Source organism: Panthera leo, chromosome F3, assembly GCF_018350215.1.
Source record: "Panthera leo isolate Ple1 chromosome F3, P.leo_Ple1_pat1.1, whole genome shotgun sequence".
NCBI classification, from domain to species: Eukaryota; Metazoa; Chordata; class Mammalia; order Carnivora; family Felidae; genus Panthera; species Panthera leo.
Window position 1 is genome coordinate 64,699,743 of NC_056696.1, and position 24,722 is coordinate 64,724,464.

Here is a 24,722-nt window from a genome sequence, read left to right on the forward strand (position 1 = left end):
CAGGGCAGAGGAAGTCTTGATTGGGCAAACATTGCGACTCAAGTGGTGCCCCTTCTCTGCTCAGCCCCTTCCCTGCTCGCTGCCCCCTTCCCAGGTCTGGGCCTGCTCTCAGCCCCACCCCCCGCACCGGCCGCTCCCTCCCAGGGCGGGGGTGGGGAGTGGGGCCGCAGCTGGCGCCCAGGCCACGGAGGGTGCCCGTGGCGGGGGTGGGTGGAGGAGGGTGCGGGGCCCCCCTCGGCAGGAGGACCTCTTGCCCACAGCGTGGGGGAGGCCCGAGGCAGCCGCACACACCCTGCAGCACCGCTGGCCCTGGCCCTCTGGCCCTTCGGCCACGCTCCCCGGAGCCGGAGCTGGGGCTGCAGGTGCCGCCTTCCTCACAAGCCCAGACACCCCGGCTGCCTCACCCCCACCCCCGGCACACACCGATCTTGCATCCGGTGGCGGTCCCGATCCGACCCGCAGCCCCCCAGCCTGACAACTCGGAGACCCTCAGGCTTAAGTTTGAGAACTTGCTCGTGTCTCCTGCCCACACCACTCCCTGGAATAGAGGGCAAGAGATGGTAATAGATGGGGGAAACTGAGGCAAAAAGTGGGTGGGCTCAGACTGCCCACCTGCTTCTTTCCCGGCCCGGCCTGGCCCCCAGAGTGCTCCCCTCCCCCATCGTGACCGGTCCCGTGGCTTTTTCCACTTGCAAAGGCCTTTGTGGCCAGTGGCTGGTTTGGGGGCCCTAGGCGAGGCTCCCTCTGTTGTCTCCCTAGGGGAGCCCCCAGGGACTAAGATCTCTCCAGTCTCGGCCCTGCCCCACCCCCTGCCTCCACAGGCAGGGCCAGCAGCCCCCCAGCTCCCTCCTCTGGGCTGTGGGACAGGGAGAGGGCCGAGGGGCTGGCCCTGCATACTAATGGCCTGCCCATTGTCAAAGCCCCTTTGTGCCAGAGAGCTCCATTGAGGCGGCTCCGGGGCGGGCACAATGGGGGCTCTGTCCCTGAGTTCCCCCAAACAGTCACCTGCTTTCAGAGCCTCCCCCCCCCACCACCCCCACCCGCCCCAGTGTCCGGAGGGCCAAGGGAGCGCGGGGGAGTGGGCCCAGGGCCAGGGGGGATGGGCAGGAGGCGACCCTCCCCCCCCCACCCCCCGGGGCAGGCTGGGGAGCTGGGCACTGGTGGGGAGAGGCCCCCAGCTCACGGGGAGGGGGTTGGGGGGGGGAGGGTGCAGTCTGTGGATGGAGCTGGGATGCAGGCTCTGGGAGGCCAGCGAAGGGGAAGGGGTGTCCCCAGCGCCCACTCCTCCGTTCCACATGCCCGGGCCGGGCCCGCGGCTGCCCGCCTCCGCTCCTCCTCCGCTGGGCTCATATATGCAGAGACACACAGGCACACACTCATCTATGCAGCCCCAGACACGGATCCCGCACGCACGCTGGAGCGGATGTGCGCAGACCTCGGTCCTCCCGCCACCCACGTGCGTATGCACCTGCACGGCCGCGCCCCACCCCTCATCCCCTTTGCACCCCTCTGCCAGCCGCTGGCGGCTCAGCGCCACCCCCCCTCGCCCTCTCTGCCCCCTGCTGCTCCAACACAGGTTATAACAAGTTTGCACTTGTTGTGACCTCAAGAATGTAGCCCTGGGGCGGGTAATGTCCCGCTGCCGCAGACCTGACCGCTTATACGTTAACCACGGACACGGCCTCCTCTGCTGAACTGAGTGCAGCTCCCACCTCGCCCCACCTTGGGGGTTTCGGTGGCCGGGAACCCCGCCCCACCGCCCAGCCGAGCGCACAGAGGGGAGCTGTGCGCCACGAGCAAACCCAGCCCGCCCGGCGCAGGTCCAGTGTGACTGTCCCTTGCTTTTGCCCAATGCGCCCCGTGTCACAGCCCCTCGTGGCCCGAGAGGTCGACGGGGCAGTGCTCATTGCCCGTCTCCCACTAGGGCTCTGGGAGGTGATGCCACGTGTCCAGGTGGCTAGGCTGGGACTGGTCACTGTCAAGTCCCCACCTTCCCTGGGATGGGGTTGGGGGAGTGCTGGGGCGGGGGGTGGGGAGAACAGCAGGTACAGGGACCTTAAAGAGGATTCTGGGTCTAGAAAGGACCTCAGAAAGTCACCTTGGCCCTTCCACTGTCCCAGGGCAGGGTGACCCTACCTCCGTTCACTTCCTGCCCTCACGTCGGCCCCACTCCTGCCATTGATTCTGGATGGCTGGAGGGAGAAACCCCGTGGGTTCCTTAGCTGGGCTTTAGGGTTTGGGATCTGCGTTTAGAAGTCCTTCAGATGCCTGGCTCTGACCTTTCGTGCTAACACCCTCCGTATGTACAAGGATCCGTCCAGGGTGTCTATGCCTCCCTCCCCTGCTATTCTGGTCTGGGGCATCCTTCGGAAGCTGGGACCAAGCAGACTAAAAAGGGAAGAGACAGAGGGCCCAGTAGGACCCCAAGACCTGGGGCGGCAGATGGGGTCACAACACCTGCAGCAACTTCCTTAGATGGACGGCTCCTGATGTTGGGTCCCTCGCCTGCGAGGGTCGTTGGACGTTGATCTCCATGATGTTTCCCTTATGTCAGAACTGACAGGACCCTTTGGCTGTTTAACTCCCCCCCCCATTGCCCCCCCTCTGGCTGCAGGGTTCTGCTTAAGCTGCCTCATCCATCCGTCTTCTTGATGTAGGAGCACCGCCCCCCACCCCCCAGCCCTTACTCCCTGGTGTGGTTCTTCTGCCTCCAGACTTCCCTTCACGCGTCCCCTGGTGGAGAAGGAGGGTGCCATCGGCGCCCCGGCTGCACTCAGGCCGTCAGTCCCTGTGAGAAGGAGGATGGAAGGCAGCCACCTCTGAATCTAGTTCTAGACTCATCTAGAATCTACAAGTGTCTCGTTAGTGCCTTCATGCCGCTCCTGCCTCATTCTCGTCTTCGAGTGGGGAAGGTGGGTAAGAAATAAGTAGAATGGGGGGGGGGGTGGGTAGACAGACTCCCTCTTGGGTGACGGCGGGGCCCCCTTAGGCCCCCTGTGTGAGGGTCAGGGGTGCCTCTGCACATAGAACCAGGAGCCCCAGGGTCGAAAGGGAATGGACCCCTGGCTGGGAAGGTGGCTCAGTCCCTGAATATGCATCATAAGAACGGGGTGCCTCGGGTCCCCATCTCCACCAGGGGTGAAGGTAAGATTAAATTGCTTCGGGGCGCCGGGCTGGCTCCGTCGGTTAAGCATCTGACTCTTGATTTCGGCTCAGGTCATGATCTCACGGTTTGAGTTCGAGCCCCGCGTCGGGCTTGGTGCTGATGGTGTGGAGGCTGCTGGGAATTCTTTCTCCGTTTCTCTCTGTCCCTCCCCCACTCGTGCTCTCTCTCAAAATAAATAAAATTTTAAAAAAATTGCTTAGATGGCAGTCAGTGCATCTAGGCGGAACAGGAAGCATTTCCCGGGTACAAGGTATTATGAGGCAAAGGGGAAGGACGGAAAGAAGTGGTCAGCTCACTGTCCCCGATGACAGAGGGAACCACCTTTGGTCTCCATTGGACAGAGGCTGGTTGGCCTGGGAGGTAGTTCCCATGACACGCAGGGCCCCGGTGCACCGTGGGATTCCCAGGTCTCTCAAAGAAGTCCCTTGACCATTTCTTTGCCCCCAGCAGAGAGCACCCCTGAATCCGTCCCCTCCCTGCAGGCCCGCATTTTCTCTGTTCCTTTTAGCTCTCTCCTTGTTGGCCTAGATGTGGGCTGGCGGCCGCAAGGCCGAGGGGATTCTGGAGGCCTGAGGATGGGAGGGGGGTGCGCCCTGGGCCGTGGCTGTGGGTGGACAGGGGACGAGCTCGGTGGGTCATGTTCCCAGGTTGGCATCTGGCCCTTCGAGACCCCAGGTCAGTGAAGAGTCTCATGGGAAGAGAGGTTGGGACGAGGAAGAAGTCAGCGGTTCTTGCTGTGGTTCTGATCAGAAATCACGTGCGCTGCTGGCCAGCTATGAGGTCGTAGGGAAGTCGCTTGTTTTTCCTAGGCCTTGTTTCCTCTTCAGGAAACCCGGGGAATCCGCCTGGATGACCCGGGGGCCTCCCAGAATGTGCATTCCGTGACCCTAAGGTGGCAAGGTGGGAAGCGTGGACTCGGCTGCAAACACACTTTGGCCTGTGGTCACCTGGGCCAGTCGGTAACCTCGTGGGTCTGGTTTGCACACCATTGACGGGCGGGCAGTGACGTTCCCGGCAACCCACGCGGGGGGCGTGGGCGTCTGCAGAGGCTTCCCGGAGACCTTGGCCTCTCAGCTGAGGCCTGGGAGGAGGGTAGGGATTGACCAGGCCCAGCGGGAGGGGGCAGAGGGTTTCCCAGACGAGGCCCCAGGGTTTGCCGAGAGCTGTTGGTAAGAGGAAGCCATGGCCTGTCCAAGGCCTGGGAGAGGCTTGGCGTGACTGCACAGGGGACACCGCGAGGGCGGAGAGAAGACAGAGGATGCTGATGCTGGGGAGGCCGGCGGAGACCGGTTATCCCCGACTCCGTCCCAACTGTAATTCTGGGGCTTTCGAGGTGGGTCTTCTGCTCCCCCTCCCCCTCCTCACCATCCTCTTTCTCGGGCTTCTCCTCCCATTCTTCCAACGCTGAGCCCTCTGGCACTCGGTACTCGCACTGGGCTCACCAGGAGCACGTGGTCGGTCCAGGGAGAAGCTCAAGTCCAGAGTGGTCCGACCCTAGACCGTGCAGAGGGTCTACCTCCCACAGGAGACTCTGGACGTCTGGCGTGGAAGCTGTCCTGCCGAGCACTGTGCACCTGCTGTTGGCCTCAGTTTCCCCATCTGGACCCCCACTAGAGAGAGTCCGGAGGGTGTGACAGAGGTGGGCTGAGGGAAGCTATGGGAAACCCAGCTCTTCACCCCGAATAAAGGCTTAGAGGCTGATGGGGAGACCGGGTCAGTGTCCCCACCTGTTCCTAAGGGAAGTTGGGAGGCGGGACCTCCCAGGGCTGAAGGATGTCACACGCAGGAAAGGGGCCGGAGGGAAGAAAGAGTCACGTGGAGGCGCAATCCGATGGGCTCTTGTAAGAAATAGCCCAGCTCCATTCTGGGCACCGCAGAGCACAGAAAGATGAGCAAAATGCAGTTCAGGAATCAGTTCCGAAAACAGTCCCCTGTTGGGGAAGATGGGCTGCTTCCTTCCTGGAAGGAGGGGGGCAGGTACAATGACCCCATAGGAGCTGCTTCTGATGGGCTTCCACACCGGGGAGCATCTCTTCTGGCTCCCCGTCCCCTACGCTCTCGGACCTTCTAGCGCCCCAGGCCCAGCAACTTCTAAGGCCACAGACAAGAAAGTGCGTGGACGCTTTCAGGCCCCCGTCCTAACTCAGGCAGGGAGCCCCACTGGTCCCTGGGACCCTAAGGTCCCATCAGCTTGGCTCCTGTCTAGTTTCTCAGACCCTGCTGGCAGATCTGGTGACAGCTCTCGGTGGCTCGCCGGCCTTCCCACCAAAGCCCTTATCTCCTGGGGCCTGGCCATCCCGGGCTTTGAGAAGCTTGCCAGCTGCCTGGAGCCACCAAGGCGGGGGCCAAGCAGGAGGGCACAGGGTCGAAGGGAGTCACTGAGGAATGTGGCCCTTCTGCATCCCACACGTTCCCTACCTCTTGGCAGGTTGAAAGGGTTTTGCAGGGAGCCTCATCTTGGGAATGATCAGGAGGTGGGATGGAGAATAGTGCATTGGAAGCCTCTTCCGATTCTGGGGCCACGGCCAATCCTACCCCACGAGTCACTGTTCCCCTGAAAAAAGAGCATCATCAAACCCCCTGGCATATGGAGAGGCGGGGCGGGTGAAGGGCCACGGGGCTCGGAGACAGACGTTCGGGCTGAGCCATTGAACAAATGTCAGCGAGACACTTTGTCTCTCTGAGCCCCGCTTCCTCTAATTCTGTGGACACTTTCCTTCATCTGCAAAGTAGGATAATAATAATAATATCTTCATATTTGCATAAGGGCCTTACAGATTTCACGTACTTCATCTCATGTGATCCTGACCATACAATGGAAGGTTTCATTGCCTCCTTAGGTGAGGAAACTGAGCCCCGCAGAGATTAAGAGATTGACTGGAGTTCCCATAGCTAGAAAAGGACCCAGACCAGGATGGCAAATAGTGGGAAAGAATAGGTAGGGGCTTTGGCTGTGACCCAGACAGGCCAGGAAAACTAATAGGCTTTGCTTGCGAGGCTAACTCCGCTTGACTGAAATGGTTCTCTGGGCCACCATGTTGAGGAAGATTCCGAGGCTCAGCGAGCAAAGGTCTGAACGGGTGATATCTGCTAGGGGTGGGAGGGGTGGGGGGGGGTGTGCGATGGCCCCCAGGCTGTGTGGTTGACATCCCCTTCCCCCCGGGGTCAGACTGGGGGTTTCCAGTCTAAGTCCTTCCTCTATGTTAAACAATTGGGTTAAACGCAGAGACGGGCAGCTTATGAGATAACTACGGCTGGTCGCCACCTTCCGGGGGCTGGCGGTCTCTGGAGAAGGAGCCGGACGTGCTCCAGGGAAGATGTGACAGGGAGACAGTGGGCGTCTGCCGAGGGCTCCGAGGCTGGGGAAGCGCAGGAGCCCCTCGCGGGCACAAGCAGGCCGACTGAAGGCCATGGTCAAGAGTGAACGGTCGCTCTACGGCCAGAAGAGGGGGTGCTTAGGGACAAGTGCTGGAAGAAGAGGCTGTGGCCATCAGAGTAGAATGGGATGGGGGGTGGGGAGGGTATGCCAGGAAGCTGCCGAAGCCGTGGAGCCCATCAGATTTCAGGCAGAACGACGGGATGGGGGGCATCCGTGTTGTTGAAGGGCCTGGGGCAGCTCAGGGGAGCAGGGGAGGAAGGTGAGGCCGGAGGCAGGGAGGCCAGATCACTGCAGCGCCCGGCGGAGGTGAGGGAGAATCCAAGGCTGAACTAAGGCCGCCTCAGGGAGACGGAGAGACGCCCACCCGGATGTGGGGCTGGAGGGGAGCCCAGGGTGACTCTAAGGTTCTGAATGGATGGCAGTTCTGTGAAGAGGGGACAGCCCGAGGGGACTCCCTCCACCCCCTGGAGGAGAGAGGACAGGCGTCGAGCACGCTGATGCTGGAATGCTCCAGATAGAGGGCAGAGGTGAGGAGGGGTGAGGAGGGAGGGCTGGGCAGCTGAGGAAGGGCCACAGAGTGGCGGGAGTTGAACACCAAGGGTGGGGCCCACAGTCAGGGTCAGAGGAGAGGTCACGGCAAAAGGGCTGGGTGCAGAGGAAACAGCCAGGCACGGGTGGCAGAGAGCCTGGAGGACAGGCGGGGAGGGAGAGAGGGCTGTGCGACCCGCAGCCCGGGGACCCTGCACCGAGCTCTCCTGGAAGCCTCCACCTCCACGGGCAGGCCCTGCGCCAGCCTCCGTGCAGGTGAAGGGAAGGGAAACGCAGAGACTTTAACCCATTTGCCCCAAATCTCGAAGCCTGGAAGGAGCAGGGCCATTTAAGAGGGGACCGACGTCTCCCAAACCAGGGGGCGGGGGCAGGGAGGCAAGGGGCAAGAAGGGCCAGAGGACAGAGTGCCAAGAAGGGACCACCGGCCCCGGGTCCGGGTGCTGCAGACTGCTGGCGTCGAGGCCCCGGAAACGCCCTTGGCTGTGGCGATGGGAAGGTCAGCTGTGACCTTGGAGAGAGCTCCAGAGCACTAACCACCGCCAGCTTGCGACCGAGGGCACTTGCCTCTAACGTGCTCTGTGGTGGCTGATGCTTTTACCTTTGTTGCTATTAAGTATTAACAGATCGAACCGTTTGATATTGCTGACATGGGACCTGGTTTTTTGTTTTGATTGGCAATTTCTTATGGTTCAACCTAACGGTGAAAGGAGAGGGCCGGGGAGGGGGCCGGAGAGGTTGGATGGGGTGGGGGTGGGGGGGGGGAGCAGGCAGGGAGCACCTAGAGTGGAGGAGCCCTGCCCCCTGGTGGCGGGGAGGTAATCTCCCGCGCGGGGCTGAGGGGCACGTCTGGTGACAGCCTGGTCTCCTCCACTCCCCCGCACCTGTCTGCGCTCTGGACGGCCCCTCGGCGCAGCCGGGGGCGAACTCTCCCACTCATAACCAACCTCTCCGCGAGGATGATGCCCTCAGCCAGCATCTTGGGGCATCAGCTGGGTATAGACTCCCCCGTGGAGACTCTCAGGAGCCCCGCAGACCTCTCGGTCCTCGCCCTGCTTCTACCCAACCCGCCCAGACCCTCCGAGGTCTCCCCCGTCGAGGTGAGGAGGGGTGGGTTGACATCTGGGGGCAGTTGTTGCTCTGAGGTGAAGACCCAAGCGGGGCCAGGCCGGGAGGCTCTTGGGATTGCCGGAGCTGGGACTGAGGGGGCAGTGGCACCCCTTCGTCCTCAGCTGAACCCTGCCCGGAGCCAAGTTCCCCGCACAGGACCGGGATGTGCGGCCTCGCGGCCCCAGACGCTGGGTAGGAGCGGACACTGGCCCGCGTGATGAGTCGGGGCGGGAGGTGTGCTCGGGGGTAGGGGTGAAGGGTGGGGAGGCAGGGGCGTCAAGGAGGCGGTGCCCGTTTGCCGCACGTGACCGGAAGTCATCCTCCATCTAGCTGGGGAAAGAGGGGGTCCCCGAGATGCCACCCTCTGGGCAGTTCTCTGCAGGAACATGGTTCCCTGCTTGCAGGGGGCAAGAGACACTGCCGGGTGGGGGGGGGGGGGGGATGGGGGCAGAGGAAGGGGCAGTGCTCCCCGATCAGCCCACGCTGACAGGCAGGGGTGGTGCCTGGACGGAGGAGAACATCTGACATGGCCCCATCTGTGTCCCTCCCTCTCTTGACTGGAAAACACACAGAGGGGTCAGCAGGGCCAGACAGGGGTCACAGGCTCCCAGGAAATGCTTTGACGGCTTTTAGCCTCTCTTTTGATCAGACTAGGAGAACTTTCCAAACGTTGACACAAGGGAAGAAAAGCCTATTCTTCCCTGGGCCAGGGCCTTGGTGTCAGGCCGAGGCCAGAGGATGGGAGGGAAGGGGACGGAGGCCGAGGGTGGCGGGCAGAGGCAATAGAGACTCAGCTGGAAAGGCAGGCCCCCGGACACGCTCGCTGCCCTCCTGTCCCCACCTCCACCTCCAGGGAGCATCTGGCTCCCTTTCTATTTGTTTATTTTCTTTGGGGCAGGACAGGAGGGAGATTAATGAATAAAGCCATCCCGTCTGAAAAGAACCCCAAACCGACTCCATTTTTCTTGCAGCCTCGAGGGCTTATGTAACCCGGCGCTTTTCTTACTGGCCTCCCTCTCGTACCCGTCCCTCTTCCCCCCTCCCCCTCTCTGCGTTAAGAGCACTCGGAAGCCCAGAACTGCTTCTTTTCAGGCCCCAAAGCTGCCCAGCCATCTCCTTGGAAGCCTCCAGGGTCGCTATTCAACTTGGAGTCAGTGTCCAAAGAAGAGATAATATATTTGGGGACAGGAGGCTGAGTGGCTGTTTCCTCTCTCTCTCTCCCGACGTGGGGGGAGGGCTCGGGCCGGACGCGGGGTCTTAAAGCCAGGAGGGACCTTGATAATCCTCAGACACAGCGCCCCGGAGACGGACCCACCGACTGGTCCTGAAAGGCAGAAGGGAGGGAATGTTCCCTGAGAAGATACAGACATGAGCCCTCACCTGTCACACGTCGGATGTCCTTGAAATCTGTTTTGTCTCTTAAATTAGGTAAAATTTTCATTCCACTCTCTGTCTGTTGTTGGTTTAGGATGAAAACAAGATTTCCCCTCAAAGTCTTTGAGCAAAATTGAAACCACAGGAAAAATGCATTTAATCCTGTGGCCTCGAGGACCTCCTGGCCCACTAGTCTGAGAAGTGGGGGGCCAATGCAACAAACGCCCTTAGTCCCTGATTAAGGAAACAATGGTTTGATGGGCTCGGACACTGCCCAAGGTCACCGCTGTCAGTGGCAGAGATGAGGCTGGCCCCTAAGTTTCTTGCTTCCCCGTCCAGCCCACTCTGCACGCGGTGACATTGCCTCTTAGCTCCTGGCAGGGTCTTAAAACACCCTTGCTTTTTGCCTCCTTCTACCTCCAGGATGCTGTGCTCAGACACACGCCTCGCTCGCTGTCCCGGGTGAGCCTGGCCTCGGGTTCTGAGGCCGATGGTGCCCCAAACCCCTCAGTTTGTGTACAGGGCTTGCCCAACACACAGCACTTGAGTGAGGCGGGCAGGTGCTGGCACGGAACGGGGGGTACCCCAAAGGCGGGTTTCCAGCCAGACGCTCATGATGCCCACGCCCCCTAGTGGTGGCTTCAGGGACACCTTTGAGCCTAAAGCGACTGGACTGATTCACAGCAAGAGCGGGTCCCTGAGGAAACTGCCCCCCTTTCTGATCCCATTTCCAGCCCCTAGATCAAGAGGCTCTTTCCTGGAGGGAGGAAGCGGGGAGAACAGGAGGGTAGGGGGCTTACAATGCCTCTCCTGACCCCTGGGCCTCAGGATGTAGACGGAGGGCAGAGTGTGATGGGGAATTCACAGGTCTGAGCTCTGCCTGCACCTCGCCACCTTCACAAAGCACATCTCCAGGGTGAGACACGGGAGGCTGAGGGACGATCCAGACAGATGTGCGCGGGGGGAGCAGACCGACAGGAAGGTGACAAGGACGGAAGGGGAAACGCACGTTAGTATCAGCCGGCACGACGTACCAGGGGCCGAGTGGGCAGCAAGGACGGCGGAAGAGGGGGGAAAGCAGTTGGGAGCAGAGTCCGAGGAGGAAATGGGGACAGTAGGGACCTGCCACGCCAGCCTAAGACAACAGATCATGGGACGCAGAGATCACAATAAAAGAGCATCGCCGCCAATCATGAGATGCACTCTGGGTGTCACTGCTGGGGACACTGCTGTCCTCCTAACCTGTCAGCAGGTCGAAGCGTCACCTCCTCTGGTGGCTGAGTGTGGAACTTGCCCAGTGGAGGCAAATTCGCTAGTATTAGCCTGAAGCTATAGGAGGAAGGACTTTGGAATCCAGCCAAAAGCTTGGCTCTGTTGCTTGTAAGTTGCGTCTCCTGGCCTCCCCGAATGTCAGCTTCGTCCCCTGCCCTCCCCTCCCCTCTCCTCCCCTTTCCTTCCCCTCTCTCTCCTCCCCTTCCCTGAAGCACCTTCTCTCTGACCCCCTAGCCCCCAGCCTCCAAGTGTCTAAATCCTGGCTAACCTTCAGACCCGCCGGTCCCAATGCCACCTTTCTCTGTAAAAAGCCTTTCTTGAGTGAGACAGCCAGGTGTGGAGGGAAAACCCAGCTCCTGGCTGGTAGTCACTGAGTTGGTTTCCTGGCCTAAAAGGGGATAATAACATTCTTACGGAGTGCTCCCTTGAGCCAAATGTCGCCTTTCCCTTTGCACATCCCCCCAGTGCCTCACGGATACCTCGTCTGTGGCCCTTACCACCTCCTGCCTGCTTTATGGCTGCCTCCCTTTGGGCTTGGCAGGTCCTCAAGGCCAGAACCTACGTCGAATTCATCTCTGTGGCTCCGGGGTCTGTCGTCCTTAGAACCTGGCACGCAGGAGACGCTGAAGAAAGCGTCTGTCGTGTAAATGCGGGGAACTGCCAGGTACTTCCCGCGGCGGCCGCGTCATTACACACGAGGACATCTTTTCCTTGCTTGCACATCTGTTAGTGTTGGCGACCAGTTATTGGGGTTTCCGTGTGTTCAGGAGAAAGAGAAAACATATGAAAAGTCAAGAGCAAAGAGGGAGGGAGGATGGAGAGCCTCGGAGGAGAGGCTCTGGGCCCAAGCGAAGTTCTGTCCGTCCGTGCGGGACAAGAGCTCCCACCATGCGGGAAGGGGCGGTCCGTTCTCTCCCTTCTGCTCATTCACTCACTCCAGAAATACTCCTGGAGCACCTACTATGTGTCCTAATCGTACGTCGGGGTAGTGAAAACGTAGTATGCCTGGATCCTTACTTCAGTAAGCTTATTTGTAGCAGAAGATGGGCGCTTTGCCAGATCGATGTCCCATAAAACGTACAGATGGTGATATATATGTGCGTGTATATGGAAGGTCAGAGGAGGGAGGTATTAATTGAAGCTGTGGGGATCAGGGGCTTCATTTATCCTGGGCTCTGAAGGATATTTCGGTACGTAGGGACAAGGACAGAGGGGAGGCGAGGGAGGGAGAAGAGCACGAACGCATGGGTGCGTAGGGCAGGGACCAGCTGGTTTGCCCAAAGCCATAGGAGAAAAGAGGTGGGAGATGAGGCTGGAAAGGAGGTTTGCAAACAGATCAGGGAAGGCCACCTGTGCCCGGCTGAGTCTGGTCTCTCCTAGATCGATAACGCAGAGACACGGACATTTCCTGAGCTGGGGACGGCACTGAGACGGTGACACTATAATGAAAAGCCGGTGGGCTCGGGAGACAGGGGACCCGAGCCTGAGACCAGCCGCACAGTCCAAGTCAGTCACCTCCCCCAGCCTCAGGTTCCTCCGCCACGAGACAAGGAGTCTGATCTTAACCCCCCGTAGGTACTGAACCTGGGTAAACGCTCTCGGGTTCGTGATCGGAGGTGTGTTTCCGGGAGAGAGAGCGGGCGTCGCAGTGTGGGAAGGACTCGGGGAGAGAAAGAGCGGACAGGTGAGTGGGAGGCCGAAAGGCAGAGAGGACCCGACGTCAGGCCGGGAGATGAGAGGAAGGGACACGAGTGGAAATGGGCAGTTTGTGACGCATGTTGGCGTGGCGAGAGTCTGAGTGTGGTAACTCAGGATGATGGCGTCCTCAGCTGTTCGGGAACCCAGGATTCGTTCACATCGGGGAATGAACACAGGTGGTGTTAGGGCCCAAAGCTCCTTTCAGGCAAGTCGTCACAGAAAACAGATGGAGCCTTTGCCCAGGGTCCTTTCCCTGCCTCTCCAGCCTGACCGGTTTTAGAAGGTGCACGGCTCTCCCCTGTGCCTTCTGCCACGGCCCCGGGTGGGGGTTGACGCATCTTTTCCAGGCACGTAACTTGGCGTAGCTCACTCCCCTGCCCACCGCCACGGCCAGGCTCAGTCTCTCTCTCCATCTGGCGTGGCCCACTCCCGTGTCCACGGCCACGGCCAAGCTCAGGCTCTCTCTCCATCTGGCGTGGCCCACTCCCGTGTCCACGGCCACGGCCAAGCTCAGGCTCTCTCTGCATCTGGCGTGGCCCACTCCCGTGTCCACGGCCACGGCCAAGCTCAGGCTGTCTCTCCATCTGGCGTGGCCCACTCCCGTGTCCACGGCCACGGCCAAGCTCAGGCTCTCTCTGCATCTGGCGTGGCCCACTCCCGTGTCCACGGCCACGGCCAAGCTCAGGCTCTCTCTGCATCTGGCGTGGCCCACTCCCGTGTCCACGGCCACGGCCAAGCTCAGGCTCTCTCTCCATCCTCCCGCTGACCCAGAGGGGAGATGGACGGGTGCCTTGGGACTTGCTTTCTCCTGCCTTTGAAGCTCGTATCTGTAACCCCCTGCAGCATTAGTGGAGCCAGGGTAAGCCTGGGTCCCTCCCCCTGTGTCGTGGCTCCACCTCGAGGTCTCCGGAGGCTCGGCGGCCAGTCTCCCGGGAGCTAAACCAAGGCTGCAGCCCTCACTCGGGCCTCTCTGGGTCCGGGTCAGCTTTCGTCCCCTTCCTCAGTCTTTGGTAATAAGCTGTACCCGGTGCTGGGGAAACAGGCGAGAGTCACGGTCCACGGCCTTAAATGAAGACCTCACAGCTGACAAACCACGGCAGAGCGCTCAGATGGTCTAACGTAGGAACGTGTACAAGGCCCAGGCTTCACGGACCCACGCTGGGGTGAGGCCTGGGGGATGGGGAGCACCGATTATTTCTTGGATGGTCAGGGAAGGCTTCAAAAAGGGGGCAAGTCACCCTCGAGTCGAGAGAGATCGGCAGGAGGTCCTCAGGCAGGCACGGAGCCAGCGACGCCACGGCAGGTCCAAAGGCAGAAAGGGTGAAGCGGTGAGGCCCTCCGCGGAGCTGGAGCCCGGGGTGCGGGTAGACAAGCGGCAGGAATCATGCCGCCAAGTAGGCAGAGACTAAACCATGCAGGGCCTTGAATGCTAGGCTCAGTGGTTGCATTTGATCCCCAAAGCGGTAGGATTGATTTTAGTCACGACGGTCACGACAGCTGGGTGTCCTCGCTCCAGAGCAGAGCTGTGCTCCAGAGGGGCTCTGACAAACCCACCGATTCTGGAGAATAACTGACTCCCGAGCTCGCAGGCGAATCCAGGTTACCTGCAGCGTGAGTCTGGACCTGGGGGGAAGCGGGCCGGGCACCCCCGTGGGTCTGATGGCCCTGGTCTTAGAAAGAATCGTTAGTACATTCCTTAGAGACGGGAGAAGTTGATGGTGTCCCCTTCCCTCTGTTCACCACTTGGGGGCTGGTTTCACCGTCAGACTGTGTCCCTGGGATCTGGCGGGGACCGGGCTGGGGACACAGCACCCCCTGGAGGCAGGACTGTGTGTGTGCCCGGCAGGGCTGGGGCTGCTCCCTTCCCAGGAGCCCGGCCAGCTTGGGGGTGGGGGCGTGGCGGATTGTTTGTCCGCTTCTGCCTCTCGCCCCCTCGGAGAACAAAGCTGCCTGGCCGTGGGAGGTGGCGTGGCAGCTGGGGGACAGCCGGACGAGGCGGAGAGAAAGGCTGGCACCGCAGGCACGCAGCTGGAGGCGGCTGTCACAACAGAGTTCCAGCCAGTGGCCAAAATCTCCGTCCGGTGCCGTGAACGCCCAGCCCCGACGCCGGGCTCCGTGTTCCCCGCACAGGGCCCCGCAGAGGCGCTTTCCCCAGACCACGGCACCCGTGAGAATGGACCCGGGTACACGGAAGCGGTTGTTGCAAAAGTCCTGGGGGCGCCTGGCTGGCTCGGTCGGTGGGGCGTGTGACTCTTGATCTCGGGGTTGGGAGTTCGAGCCCCGTGTTGGGTGTGGAATCTACTTAAAAACAACAACAACAACAACATAACTAAATAAATAAAAAGAAAAAAAAAAAGCGTTCTGGACCGGATCCCAAAGCCCTGGGTTCTGGTTCCAACTCTACCATTAATCTACTTGGGGCAAATCTCCTGAGCCTGTTTCTAATGACTTCTGTACTTACTTCATAGTGTGAGGGCCAAATTACATATTTTACGGACTGCGATGGGATAACATCATCACAGGCTATTGTTTGGGGAGGATAAGCGAGGCTTCCCTTGGGCCCCAAGAGCTTCCGTGCCTGAAGTCAGGCGGAATCTTTCCTCAGCACAAAGCTAGGACTTTGAGGATGGGTCCCCGAATGTCGCCCTAGGATGTCTGGGGTAGCGATGGCGCGGAAGGGGCAGGCATCCTGTCCCCCGTGAGGGTAGGTGAGAGCCTGCACCTCCTCTGTGGACTCTGCGAAGTGCAAGTCCATCCTGCCCTTGGACACCCCCAGGCACGGAGCGCTGTCTGCCTCCCGAGAAGCTCTTTCACGTTTGGCTGTCCTGATTGATACATTGTGCCTTGTCGTCTGGATCTGGAGTCTTTTCCTCTGTGGTGTGGATTCATCGGTGCTGGCGGTTCCTCTTGGAGCTCCAAGAGCAGGTCCAAACCCCTGTTCGTGTGATCGCCCTTCAAACCAAGTATTTGCGATCCGGAATTGCTCAGATAATCTTTGGGCCCAAATACGCAACCCAACATTTATCCTTTTTGTTAGACTTAGCCCATTCCTCTGGCTCCTTTTGGGTCCTAATTCTGCCCCAGACCTTGCATTTGCCATCTGTCCCAGCTTTGTGTCACCCTCGTAACTGGCGGCCGTGTGTTCTATAGTTCTGAATAAAATTAATGTTGCAAACAGGGGCTCCTGGGTGGCTCAGTCGGCTAAGCGTCTAACTCTTGGTCTCGGCTCAGGTCACGAACTCGCGGTTTGTGAGTTCGAGCCCCGCATCGGGCTCTCTGCTGACGGTGAGGAGCCTGCTTGGGATTCTCTCTCCCTCTCTGCGCCGCCCTAGGGGCACCTGGGTGGCTCAGTCGGTTAAGCGTCCGACTTGGGCTCAGGTCATGATCTCACGGTTCAAGAGTTCAAGTCCCGCATCGCGCTCTGTGTGGACAGCCCAGAGCCTGGAGCCTGCTTCCGATTCTGTGTCTCCCTCCCTCTCTCTCTCTGCCCCTCCCTCACTCGTGCTCTGTCTCTCTCTCTCTCTCTCAAAAATAAATAAAAACATTTAAAAAAATAAAAAAAAGAAACTAAAATAAAAAAGTTATGTTCACTCATCCACAGCTTTCCAGGGCTTCCTCCATCCGCTGATAGTTTCTCAGAGTCTCTCAGGAAGGTTCCACATCTTTTCCAGTTTGAGGATCAAACGAGAAGGCACGCTAATGGGCGAGCTTTAAAATGGTAGAGATGTGGGGGCTGTGCTTTGTCTTTACTGCTGCTATTGAGTACTGAAGGGGGCTCTACCTGGGCTCGAATCGTAATTCTCCAAACCTCAGAATTATAAAGCTTCCCTTTTGCTCCAAAGTAGATAAGGGTATTGGGAAGTGGACAAAAGTCCCAAGTGGACGAGCGCTGGTAAGCAGGCTCCTGGCTGCCTCTGAACATTCCGGGATTCTCATCCATTGGTGACCGCCAATTCAGGGTCTACTTGGGTGGGGGGTTTAAACGGGCCCAAATAATTTAGTTTTCCAGATGTCGGGCCGTGGGGAAGATGGGGTAAGGGAGCAGCGTGAAGAATGATAATGCGATGGCCCAGATATTTTGGAATGGAGAAGGAGATGAGCTTCTCTGTTCTCCAAGAAGGACCCAAATCCCTGGAGATCACCCTCCTTCTTCCCAGAAGGTCTGGTCATCAGATCCAGAGTCCAAGGGTTCAGTGATTGAAATCCTATCTCTGCTGGAAAAGTACAAGCTACTCCTTGGGCAGAGCTACCGGCACCTTGCGTGAAGCGAGCTGGCTCCTATTTCAGAGCCTTGTCCCACTTTCTTCCATCAGGACAAACAACGATCCTGAATTTGAGCTTGTGCGGACGTGACCGCTAATCCACACCAACTCTCCTACCTCACCCAGTCAAGGCCAGTCTGCCGCCTCTGACCTGGCATTTCCCTCTGCACCGCCAGGAGGCCTCGGCGTGGTGGTTCCCTCCTCCTTTCCCATCGCTCAGCTCTTTCTGCTCAGGTCCTGCCCGTGCTATTCCCAACGCCACCTGACCCAGACCCAATTCCCCCGGATGATGCAAATAGATGATGGTGATGGCGATGATAAAGTAGTAATAATAATATGCAGTGAAATGGTCCAGGTCCTTAGAAAACATCTCAAAGGGTAGCAGGTTGGGCAGTTTCCGCTGTTTTCTGAGCCAGATGAGTCCCCTGGTTGTCACCAGTGAGTACTGCCCTGGGGCTAGGGGAAAGGCAGGGAAATGAAGGGTTTGTGTGTTTTCGGGGGGGGGGGGGGGGGTGGCCTGGAAGGATTTCAACAGGATAGTCTTTCTTGCCCTGCCATTTATGAGGGTGGGGAGGGATCCTATTTCAGAATGAGAGATCTTGACAGAACTGGTTTTGCGGGGAAGAGAGACCAGTAGAACGCTTTCCTCTGGCCCCACCTTCCAGGACCTGTGCTTGTTACAGAGAATCACAAAGATCAGACTTCCCTGCGATTATCTGCTCCCTGAATGTGTCTGGCTCACCAGGCTGGGAGTTCTTGGAGAGCAAGGGTGAGGTCATTTGCATTGTTGGCCTACCAGCGGCCTGCACGGCGCCCGGCGAATAGCGAGTGCTCAGTAAATACGCGCTAACGGTAAGATCGGTGACCCCGAAACGCACGTCACTTCTTCCTTCGCCGTGGGCGGTGGCCAGGAGTTGGCTGGCCTCCTGCAATAACCCCCGCTGTGCCGTCTCGCTCCCTCCAGATGACGTCGGTGGCCAAGGTGTACTACAGTCAGACCACTCAGACGGAGAGCCGGCCCCTCGTGGGCCCAGGGGTCCGACGGCGGAGGGTCCTGACAAAAGACGGCCGCAGCAACGTCAGGATGGAGCACATCGCCGACAAGCGCTTCCTGTACCTCAAGGACCTGTGGACGACCTTCATCGACATGCAGTGGCGCTACAAGCTTCTGCTCTTCTCCGCGACCTTCGCGGGCACCTGGTTCCTCTTCGGCGTCGTGTGGTACCTGGTGGCCGTGGCCCACGGAGACCTGCTGGAGCTGGGCCCCCCGGCCAACCACACCCCCTGCGTGGTGCAGGTGCACACGCTCACCGGGGCCTTCCTCTTCTCCCTCGAGTCCCAGACCACCATCGGCTACGGCTTCCGCTACATCAGCGAGGAGTGCCCGCTGGCCATCGTGCTGCTGATCGCCCAGCTGGTGCTCACCACCATCCTGGAAATCTTCATCACGGGCACCTTCCTGGCCAAGATCGCGCGGCCCAAGAAGCGGGCCGAGACCATCCGTTTCAGCCAGCACGCGGTCGTGGCCGCCCACGACGGGAAGCCCTGCCTCATGATCCGCGTCGCCAACATGCGGAAGAGCCTCCTCATCGGCTGCCAGGTGACAGGCAAACTGCTCCAGACCCACCAGACCAGAGAGGGCGAGAACATCCGGCTCAACCAGGTCAACGTCACTTTCCAGGTGGACACGGCCTCGGACAGCCCCTTCCTCATTCTGCCCCTCACCTTCTACCACGTGGTGGACGAGACCAGCCCCTTGAAAGACCTCCCCCTCCGCAGCGGGGAGGGGGACTTCGAGCTGGTGCTGATCCTAAGCGGGACGGTGGAATCCACCAGCGCCACCTGCCAGGTGCGCACCTCCTACCTGCCCGAGGAGATCCTCTGGGGCTACGAGTTCACGCCCGCCATCTCGCTGTCAGCCAGCGGCAAATACATAGCCGACTTCAGCCTTTTTGACCAGGTCGTGAAGGTGGCCCCTCCCAGCGGCCTCCGCGACAGCGCCGTGCGCTACGGGGACCCCGAGAAGCTCAAGCTGGAGGAGTCCTTGAGGGAGCAAGCGGAGAAGGAGGGTGGCGCCCTCAGTGTGCGTATCAGCAACGTCTGATGGCCCGCGGCCCCGCCCACCCCGTCTCTCTGGTCTCTCCTCTTTCGGCAGCCCCGGGGGACGGCCGTCGCCCAGGCTAGCTGGAGAGCCCCCGGAAGCACCCATTCTCCACTCCCTCCGCTTTAACCTGGCGGCCCGTGGGTGGGCGAGGCCAACTGGAGTCCGAGCTTTCCTTCCATCGGCCCCTTCGGCCCAGCCCACCCCTCCCCAAGACACGCAACTCCCCGACACCAGGATGGGGGAAGGAGAGGGAAGATTAAGGCTGAGGTGGCTCAGGACGCATCGGCCACGCTTGGAGACTCACATCGGGAGGACCGCGCAGTTGGATGGATAGACTCCCCACCCCACCCCCCCCCACCTCCCACCGCCACCACGAAGTTTGGTGGCCTGGGGCCGGAGCCCCCACCCGCCTCTAATTTCCCACCCAGCTAGTTCCCTAAGGCAAGACTCCGATGGTTGTTTTGGAGTCCGCGCCCTCAGAAATACGGGAATCCGGAATTAATTGATCCTGGGTTCTCTACCAACCCCTGTTGAAAGGAGTCAGGGTTTCTCATAGCATAATTTCTGCTGGCACATTCTGACTAGAACCTTGGTCACCCCCGTTTTCCTTTCTATCTTCTCCAGTGGACCCTGTCTTAGGGTACCCAGTTTTCTCACAAAGCCGCCTCCTCTCTCAGAGAATAGAGGTTGATGTGCGCCCGTCCCGGAATCTGAACCCTTCGGTGTGGAGTGACGAATGCAGAGCCCTCGTCCAAAGCCCTGACCCTATCCTCCAGACAGCCCTGGGGGGGATCTGTCTCCTGTGAGCCGTGGATGGGATGGCCCTTGCGGGTATGTTCCCAACCCCCACGGAAAGGTCTGGAAATGGTGTTCCAGGTACTTACAGGGCACAGATTCCCAAGGAAAGCAACATTAACCCTACCATGCAGGACGAGTACATTCTCAGACCTCCAGACTGCCGTGTGGAGCCTCTGGGAATTGGGGGTGCTTTATGAGGGTTTGGGCTGGGGCAGAACTCTGGCTGGCGGACACCATTCTCCCTGTCACCCTTCTGAGGTGTCAGCTGTTTCACCAGGCAGTGCTGGGAGGGAGGGAGACTATACTTCCTGACCCAACCACCGGGGTCTCCCTGAGCCATTCCCGAGACTTGGGCAAAGTGGGCACGGGTCCCATCTCCACTCCCCTCTGCCGTGAAGAGGAAGAAGTTAAAGGGTACGCTTTAGATCAACCTCAGGCCAGTCCTTGTTCCCTGGTGGGGACTGTGGGAGGGGCCAAGAAGGGCGTTTGGGCACCAGAACGTTCTCTAAAGCCCCAAACCCCAAGAGTGCCTCCTGGTCTCATTTACGTGCCAAGGAACTGCCCCCGTGCCCCCACGGTGGCTTGGCAGAGAGTCCTTGTGCAAATGCAGTGGCAGTTTAAGGTGGACTCAGCCAACCGTTACGAGCTCCAACACTCGCACAGGCCGTGGACACGCGTCTGCGTGCCGAGCTTCGGAGAAACGCACGGTTCTGAGGCTGGACCTGTGGTCACGGCTCACGCGACTGCACCAGGCCCCCTTCTACGCAGCTCTCCTTGAACTCAACTCCATTTTGAAACTGAAGACCCTTCGTTCTTCCCTGACCGTAAACCCCACCAACGCTCCCTAGCTCTCAAGAAAACGAGGACCAGAAAAACTTGAAAATCTGATACAGAGAACAGAAGGCAAAGAGCCAGTTTCTGGGCTCTCGACTTTATTCAACGTTAGACTTACCTGATTTCTTTCTGTGTGTAAGGGCCCAAAATACTGGAGTGTGTGCGTGTGTGTGTGTGTGTGTGTGTGTGTGCATGTACCTTCTCCATCAGCAAGCCATCCTGTGCTAGTTTCTTCTGTGCACGGCTGTGTCCCTCCTGAGGGAAATCCTCTCTCCCGAGTGCCCCGCTGTCTATTTTAGGCCCCCAGACTCAGATTCTTGCATAACAAAATAAGGACATTTTCTGCCTTAACCTTTTTGATTCTCCTCCCAGACCCCAGACTTTGCTCTAAGCTGCACTTTAAATCATACTGTCCTTTTAACACAACCTGGCTTCCTCTGCCATAAGCCTCCCTGGAGGACAACGCTCCCCCCCCACCCTAACCGGCTCTTTGTATCACCCCCTCTTCCTCGGAGCTGAAATCCTTTCTCCGGCTGTCGGACAAGCTTTATAAGCAGCCACGTCTGGTGAGCAGTGGGTCCCCTGACCACAGCAACCATGGACTTGGGATGTCAGGAGAGCACTGGGCACCCATGTTAACCGGGAGATTCCAGACGGGCAAACAAGCGACAGGGAGGGTACTCAGGGTGTGACGAAGACAGAGGGTGGTGCTGAGGGACCTGGTGAAATCACGAAGCCGGAGTCTCCCTTGGACTAGCGGACGAGTCGTAGGCGGAGGCTTGGGAAGTAGCACATGGTACAAATGGAAGGTTTACCTAAGGAGAAAGCGACAGAGATAATATATATATGTAGACAGATGTATGTATATAGATGTTTATAGGACCAAATATACTGAATGTACAGAAAGGAGATCTTAGCATGGGGGCAGTTCTGTTGCTCTGGTTCGGGGGGAGGGCTCCCCAGATTTCCAGACTTCTGCCCAGTGATCCTGCTCTCCATGCGGAGACAGCTGATGAGGCTTTCAGGTTTGAGGACGGGAGAGGGAGGCGTGGAAGCCGCTCTTCAGATGCCCATGAGGCTGCTGACAACCCCTGTGTGCTGAGGCCCGGGAGGAGGGGGACAGGAGGACGCGGGGGGAGGACGCTTGGGCCACGGGCATCTAGAGTCCACTTAACGCTGCGCGCTCCGCCCCAGCAGTGTCCTGTCACTGTAGCACTTTTTTTTTTTGGTTTTAAAATAAAAAGCACCTTCTGTTTCCTGGTCTTGAAGTCTGCTGTATTTCCTTCTTCTACAGGGGTGGGGGTGGGGGGGGACTGCAGTCCCAGCCCCGTGGTGCGCGGGCGGGGTGGGGGGGCTGTCACACCAGAAGCTGACCCCTCGGGGGGGGATGGGAGGCACGGATGGGGATGTCCCCACCCTAGACTCCAAACGCCGGGACTGCACAGGTGTTGGGCTGTGGACGAGCCCCGAGACAGAGCCCCAGCCCTCGCCCTGGCTGCATCCGGCCCCGACACTGTCTATGCCGGGAGTCCTACTACCGGCACCGGGCATCGGGGAGGGCGGGGTGAAAAGGGGGAATGGGGCCACCCGCCCCACGGGAGGCTTCTGAAATCCTGACTCTGTGCTTCACCTCGTTAGCCACGGCCCACCCCTGCCAGCTAAGAAGACCTTGCAAAGATTTCCCTGTGAGGCCCCAGCAGGGAAGGGCAGGCAGTTCTCACACCGCTGCAAGTCGGGGACGCTGCCCCCTCCCCTCGGCTGCTACCGGGTCCTCCCCGCGCCGGTTAACCTAGTGTCTCTGTAAGAAAACCCACCGCCTGGGATGTAGCGTCCGCACGGCCCGTGGGCTTCGGATCGGCCGGTTCTGCCGAAGCACACGTGTCCAGGGACGGCTTTTCCGTTCCCCGCGTTCAGACGAAACCAGCTCTTTTTACCTGGTTAAAAAAGACGTGAGCTTCTTCGGTTTATTTTATTTTAGTCTGTTCACAACATGCTGCTAAACAAAATGGGACGAATCTCTGCTCTAAGTGGAAGCCAATCCTAGTACGGGCCGAACTCACAGGCCTGAGGGAAGGGAGGGTGGAGTGAGGCGGGGACAGAAGAAGGGAGCATGTGGCCAGGCCCCTCCCCTTTCCCACTGCCCTCCCTCCTTCTGGGATCTCCCTTCATCAACCTCATCAACCTCGGGGGCCTTTAGTTTAGCAAATCCCTTTCACACTCGACTTTGGTTTTTTTTTAAAGACCCAGAAATGTGGATATTGGCTCAGCTCAATCTGGGAAAGCCCAGGTGCTTTGGGTCCCGGGCACTGTGCCCTTCCAGCCGGTGATTCACGAGCCCGATTTCCCTTCCATGCTACCGTGTGCGCGCACTCCTTACACATCCTCAAGGCTCTCCAAGCCCGTTCATTTAACTGTGGGGCATCTTGTCCCGACATTCAGAGAAATGGGTTTCTCTTCTACGCTTACCCAGCACTCACCCGAAAAAGATCTGGTTGTCGGTCCCCGGTCCCGAACCCTCTCTGACAAGTAACACATCGTGGAGTCACTGACTCCTGTTCCCTAGAAATGGAAGGACAGAGGGAGGAGGAGGGAGAATACGGGTCTCGTATCATCATCAACAGATGCTTTACCCATGACATTTTCCGCAACACTAGTTTAGGGACGAGCCAGTCATAAGACACGGGAGACAGAGGATGTAGGAAACATCCAGTCCCTCAAACTTTGAAGAAACTTGCAAACTTGTGTGGAAAACAAGACAGAGCCACAAGTCACGGGCACCGAGGCCAATGGCAGGTGGCATCCGCTAAGGACCAGGTATGCCATTTACAACACGTGCTAGAGAGTGAGACCTCGGGGGACAACAATAGTTCACAGGGACAAGCACCAGGCAAGGGAGGATAACAATCTACGAGGTCTGGCTAGAACACATTTGATGGAACGTTCAAGAAACATCAGCAAATGCTGAGTTCCTCTTATGTGGATGGTAAGAGTACCGTTCGAGGAACAGGGATAGAAGACATGACACCTGCCATGAGGGATGGACGGCCTCACTGGGCTTTGCTCTGCTCTCCTGCGCAACTCCCTCCTGTCCGCCAACCCCAAGCCTTGCTAACTCTTACGACGCCCTTCTCAGACCAAAACGCCTGTTAAAACCTATGGCTTGGGGCGCCCGGGTGGCTCAGTCGGTTGAGCGTCCGACTTCGGCTCAGGTCATGATCCCGCGGTGTGTGAGTTCGAGGCCCGCATCGGGCTCTGTGTGGACAGCTCGGGGCCTGCAGCCTGCTTCGGATTCTGTGTCTCCCTCTCTCTCTCCGCCCCTCCCTTGCTCATGCTCTGTCTCTCTCTGTCTCAGAAACAAATAAACATTAAAAAAAAAAAAAAAAAAAAAAAAAGCTATGGCTTCGCCACATACCCCCCTTTCATAGCACTTATCAGGGTGGCAACTTCACTTGTGAATGATCTCACTGATGTCGGTCTTGCTCACCAGACTTTAAGTGCCATGTGAATGGGACTCATGTCGGGGTTTGGTCACGGGCACGGCTGGCACTTAGCCCAGGACCTGCATGTATGCTACTCAAGAAGGGAAGAGGGAGGGAAGGAACTTGCCTGGAGTTCACACCGCTAGTATACAGTGGAGCTCATACGTCTGTTAAACACCCACGGAAGACTTAGGTAGCAGATTTCCTAAGGCATGACGCAATTAACTGATTAAAAACAAAAAATAGAACAGACACTAAACTCTACTGTTCTGCAACGAGAGATCATTCCCACTAGTTAAGGTCTAGGGAGAGTTGGCATAGGAGTAGAGGTTGGAATCCGGCATCCAAGGACCAACAGTAGGTAAGGAAGTGAAAAGAAATTCGGCCCTTTGTAGATGGTACAGCATGAGCAAAAGCATGGCAGGAAGAAAGCACAAGGCTTAAGTAAGGGATGGGTAATAAAGCCGCAACAGAGGGCTTTATAGGTGAATAGATGGCAAAGGTAGGGTAATGGAGGGACTGAATGGCACGTTAAATGGCCCGTTATTTTTTTTCTGTAGGCAGTTGGGAGCCATTGAAAATGTTTGAGGAAGGAAAGGATCTAATTAAAGGGCTGTTTACGGCTATCAGCCTAGCAGCAGGATTGAGAGACAGGAGACAATAAGCCAGTTAAAAGACCTACAAAAGCTTGGGGGGAGGG

General features: G+C 58.6%; 1 protein-coding gene across 1 annotated transcript; it reads left to right on the forward strand.

The window, feature by feature from the left end:
* Positions 1-1,423: 1,423 nt before the first annotated feature.
* On the forward strand, positions 1,424-18,911 carry KCNJ10 (potassium inwardly rectifying channel subfamily J member 10). Its single transcript, XM_042925866.1, has 3 exons — positions 1,424-1,456; positions 2,715-2,912; positions 17,772-18,911. The coding sequence occupies exons 1-3, from the start codon at positions 1,424-1,426 to the stop codon at positions 18,909-18,911; spliced, it is 1,371 nt and encodes a 456-aa protein (XP_042781800.1).
* Positions 18,912-24,722: the final 5,811 nt, after the last annotated feature.

Excerpts from the sequence above, each read along its gene's own strand:
- KCNJ10 (XM_042925866.1), top strand. The coding sequence starts at position 1,424 with ATGTGCGCAGACCTCGGTCCTCCCGCCACCCAC. Across the intron at positions 1,457-2,714 it reads TCGGTCCTCCCGCCACCCAC|ACTTCCCTTCACGCGTCCCC; the intron begins GTGCGTATGCAC and ends TTCTGCCTCCAG. Across the intron at positions 2,913-17,771 it reads CTCGTCTTCGAGTGGGGAAG|ATGACGTCGGTGGCCAAGGT; the intron begins GTGGGTAAGAAA and ends CGCTCCCTCCAG.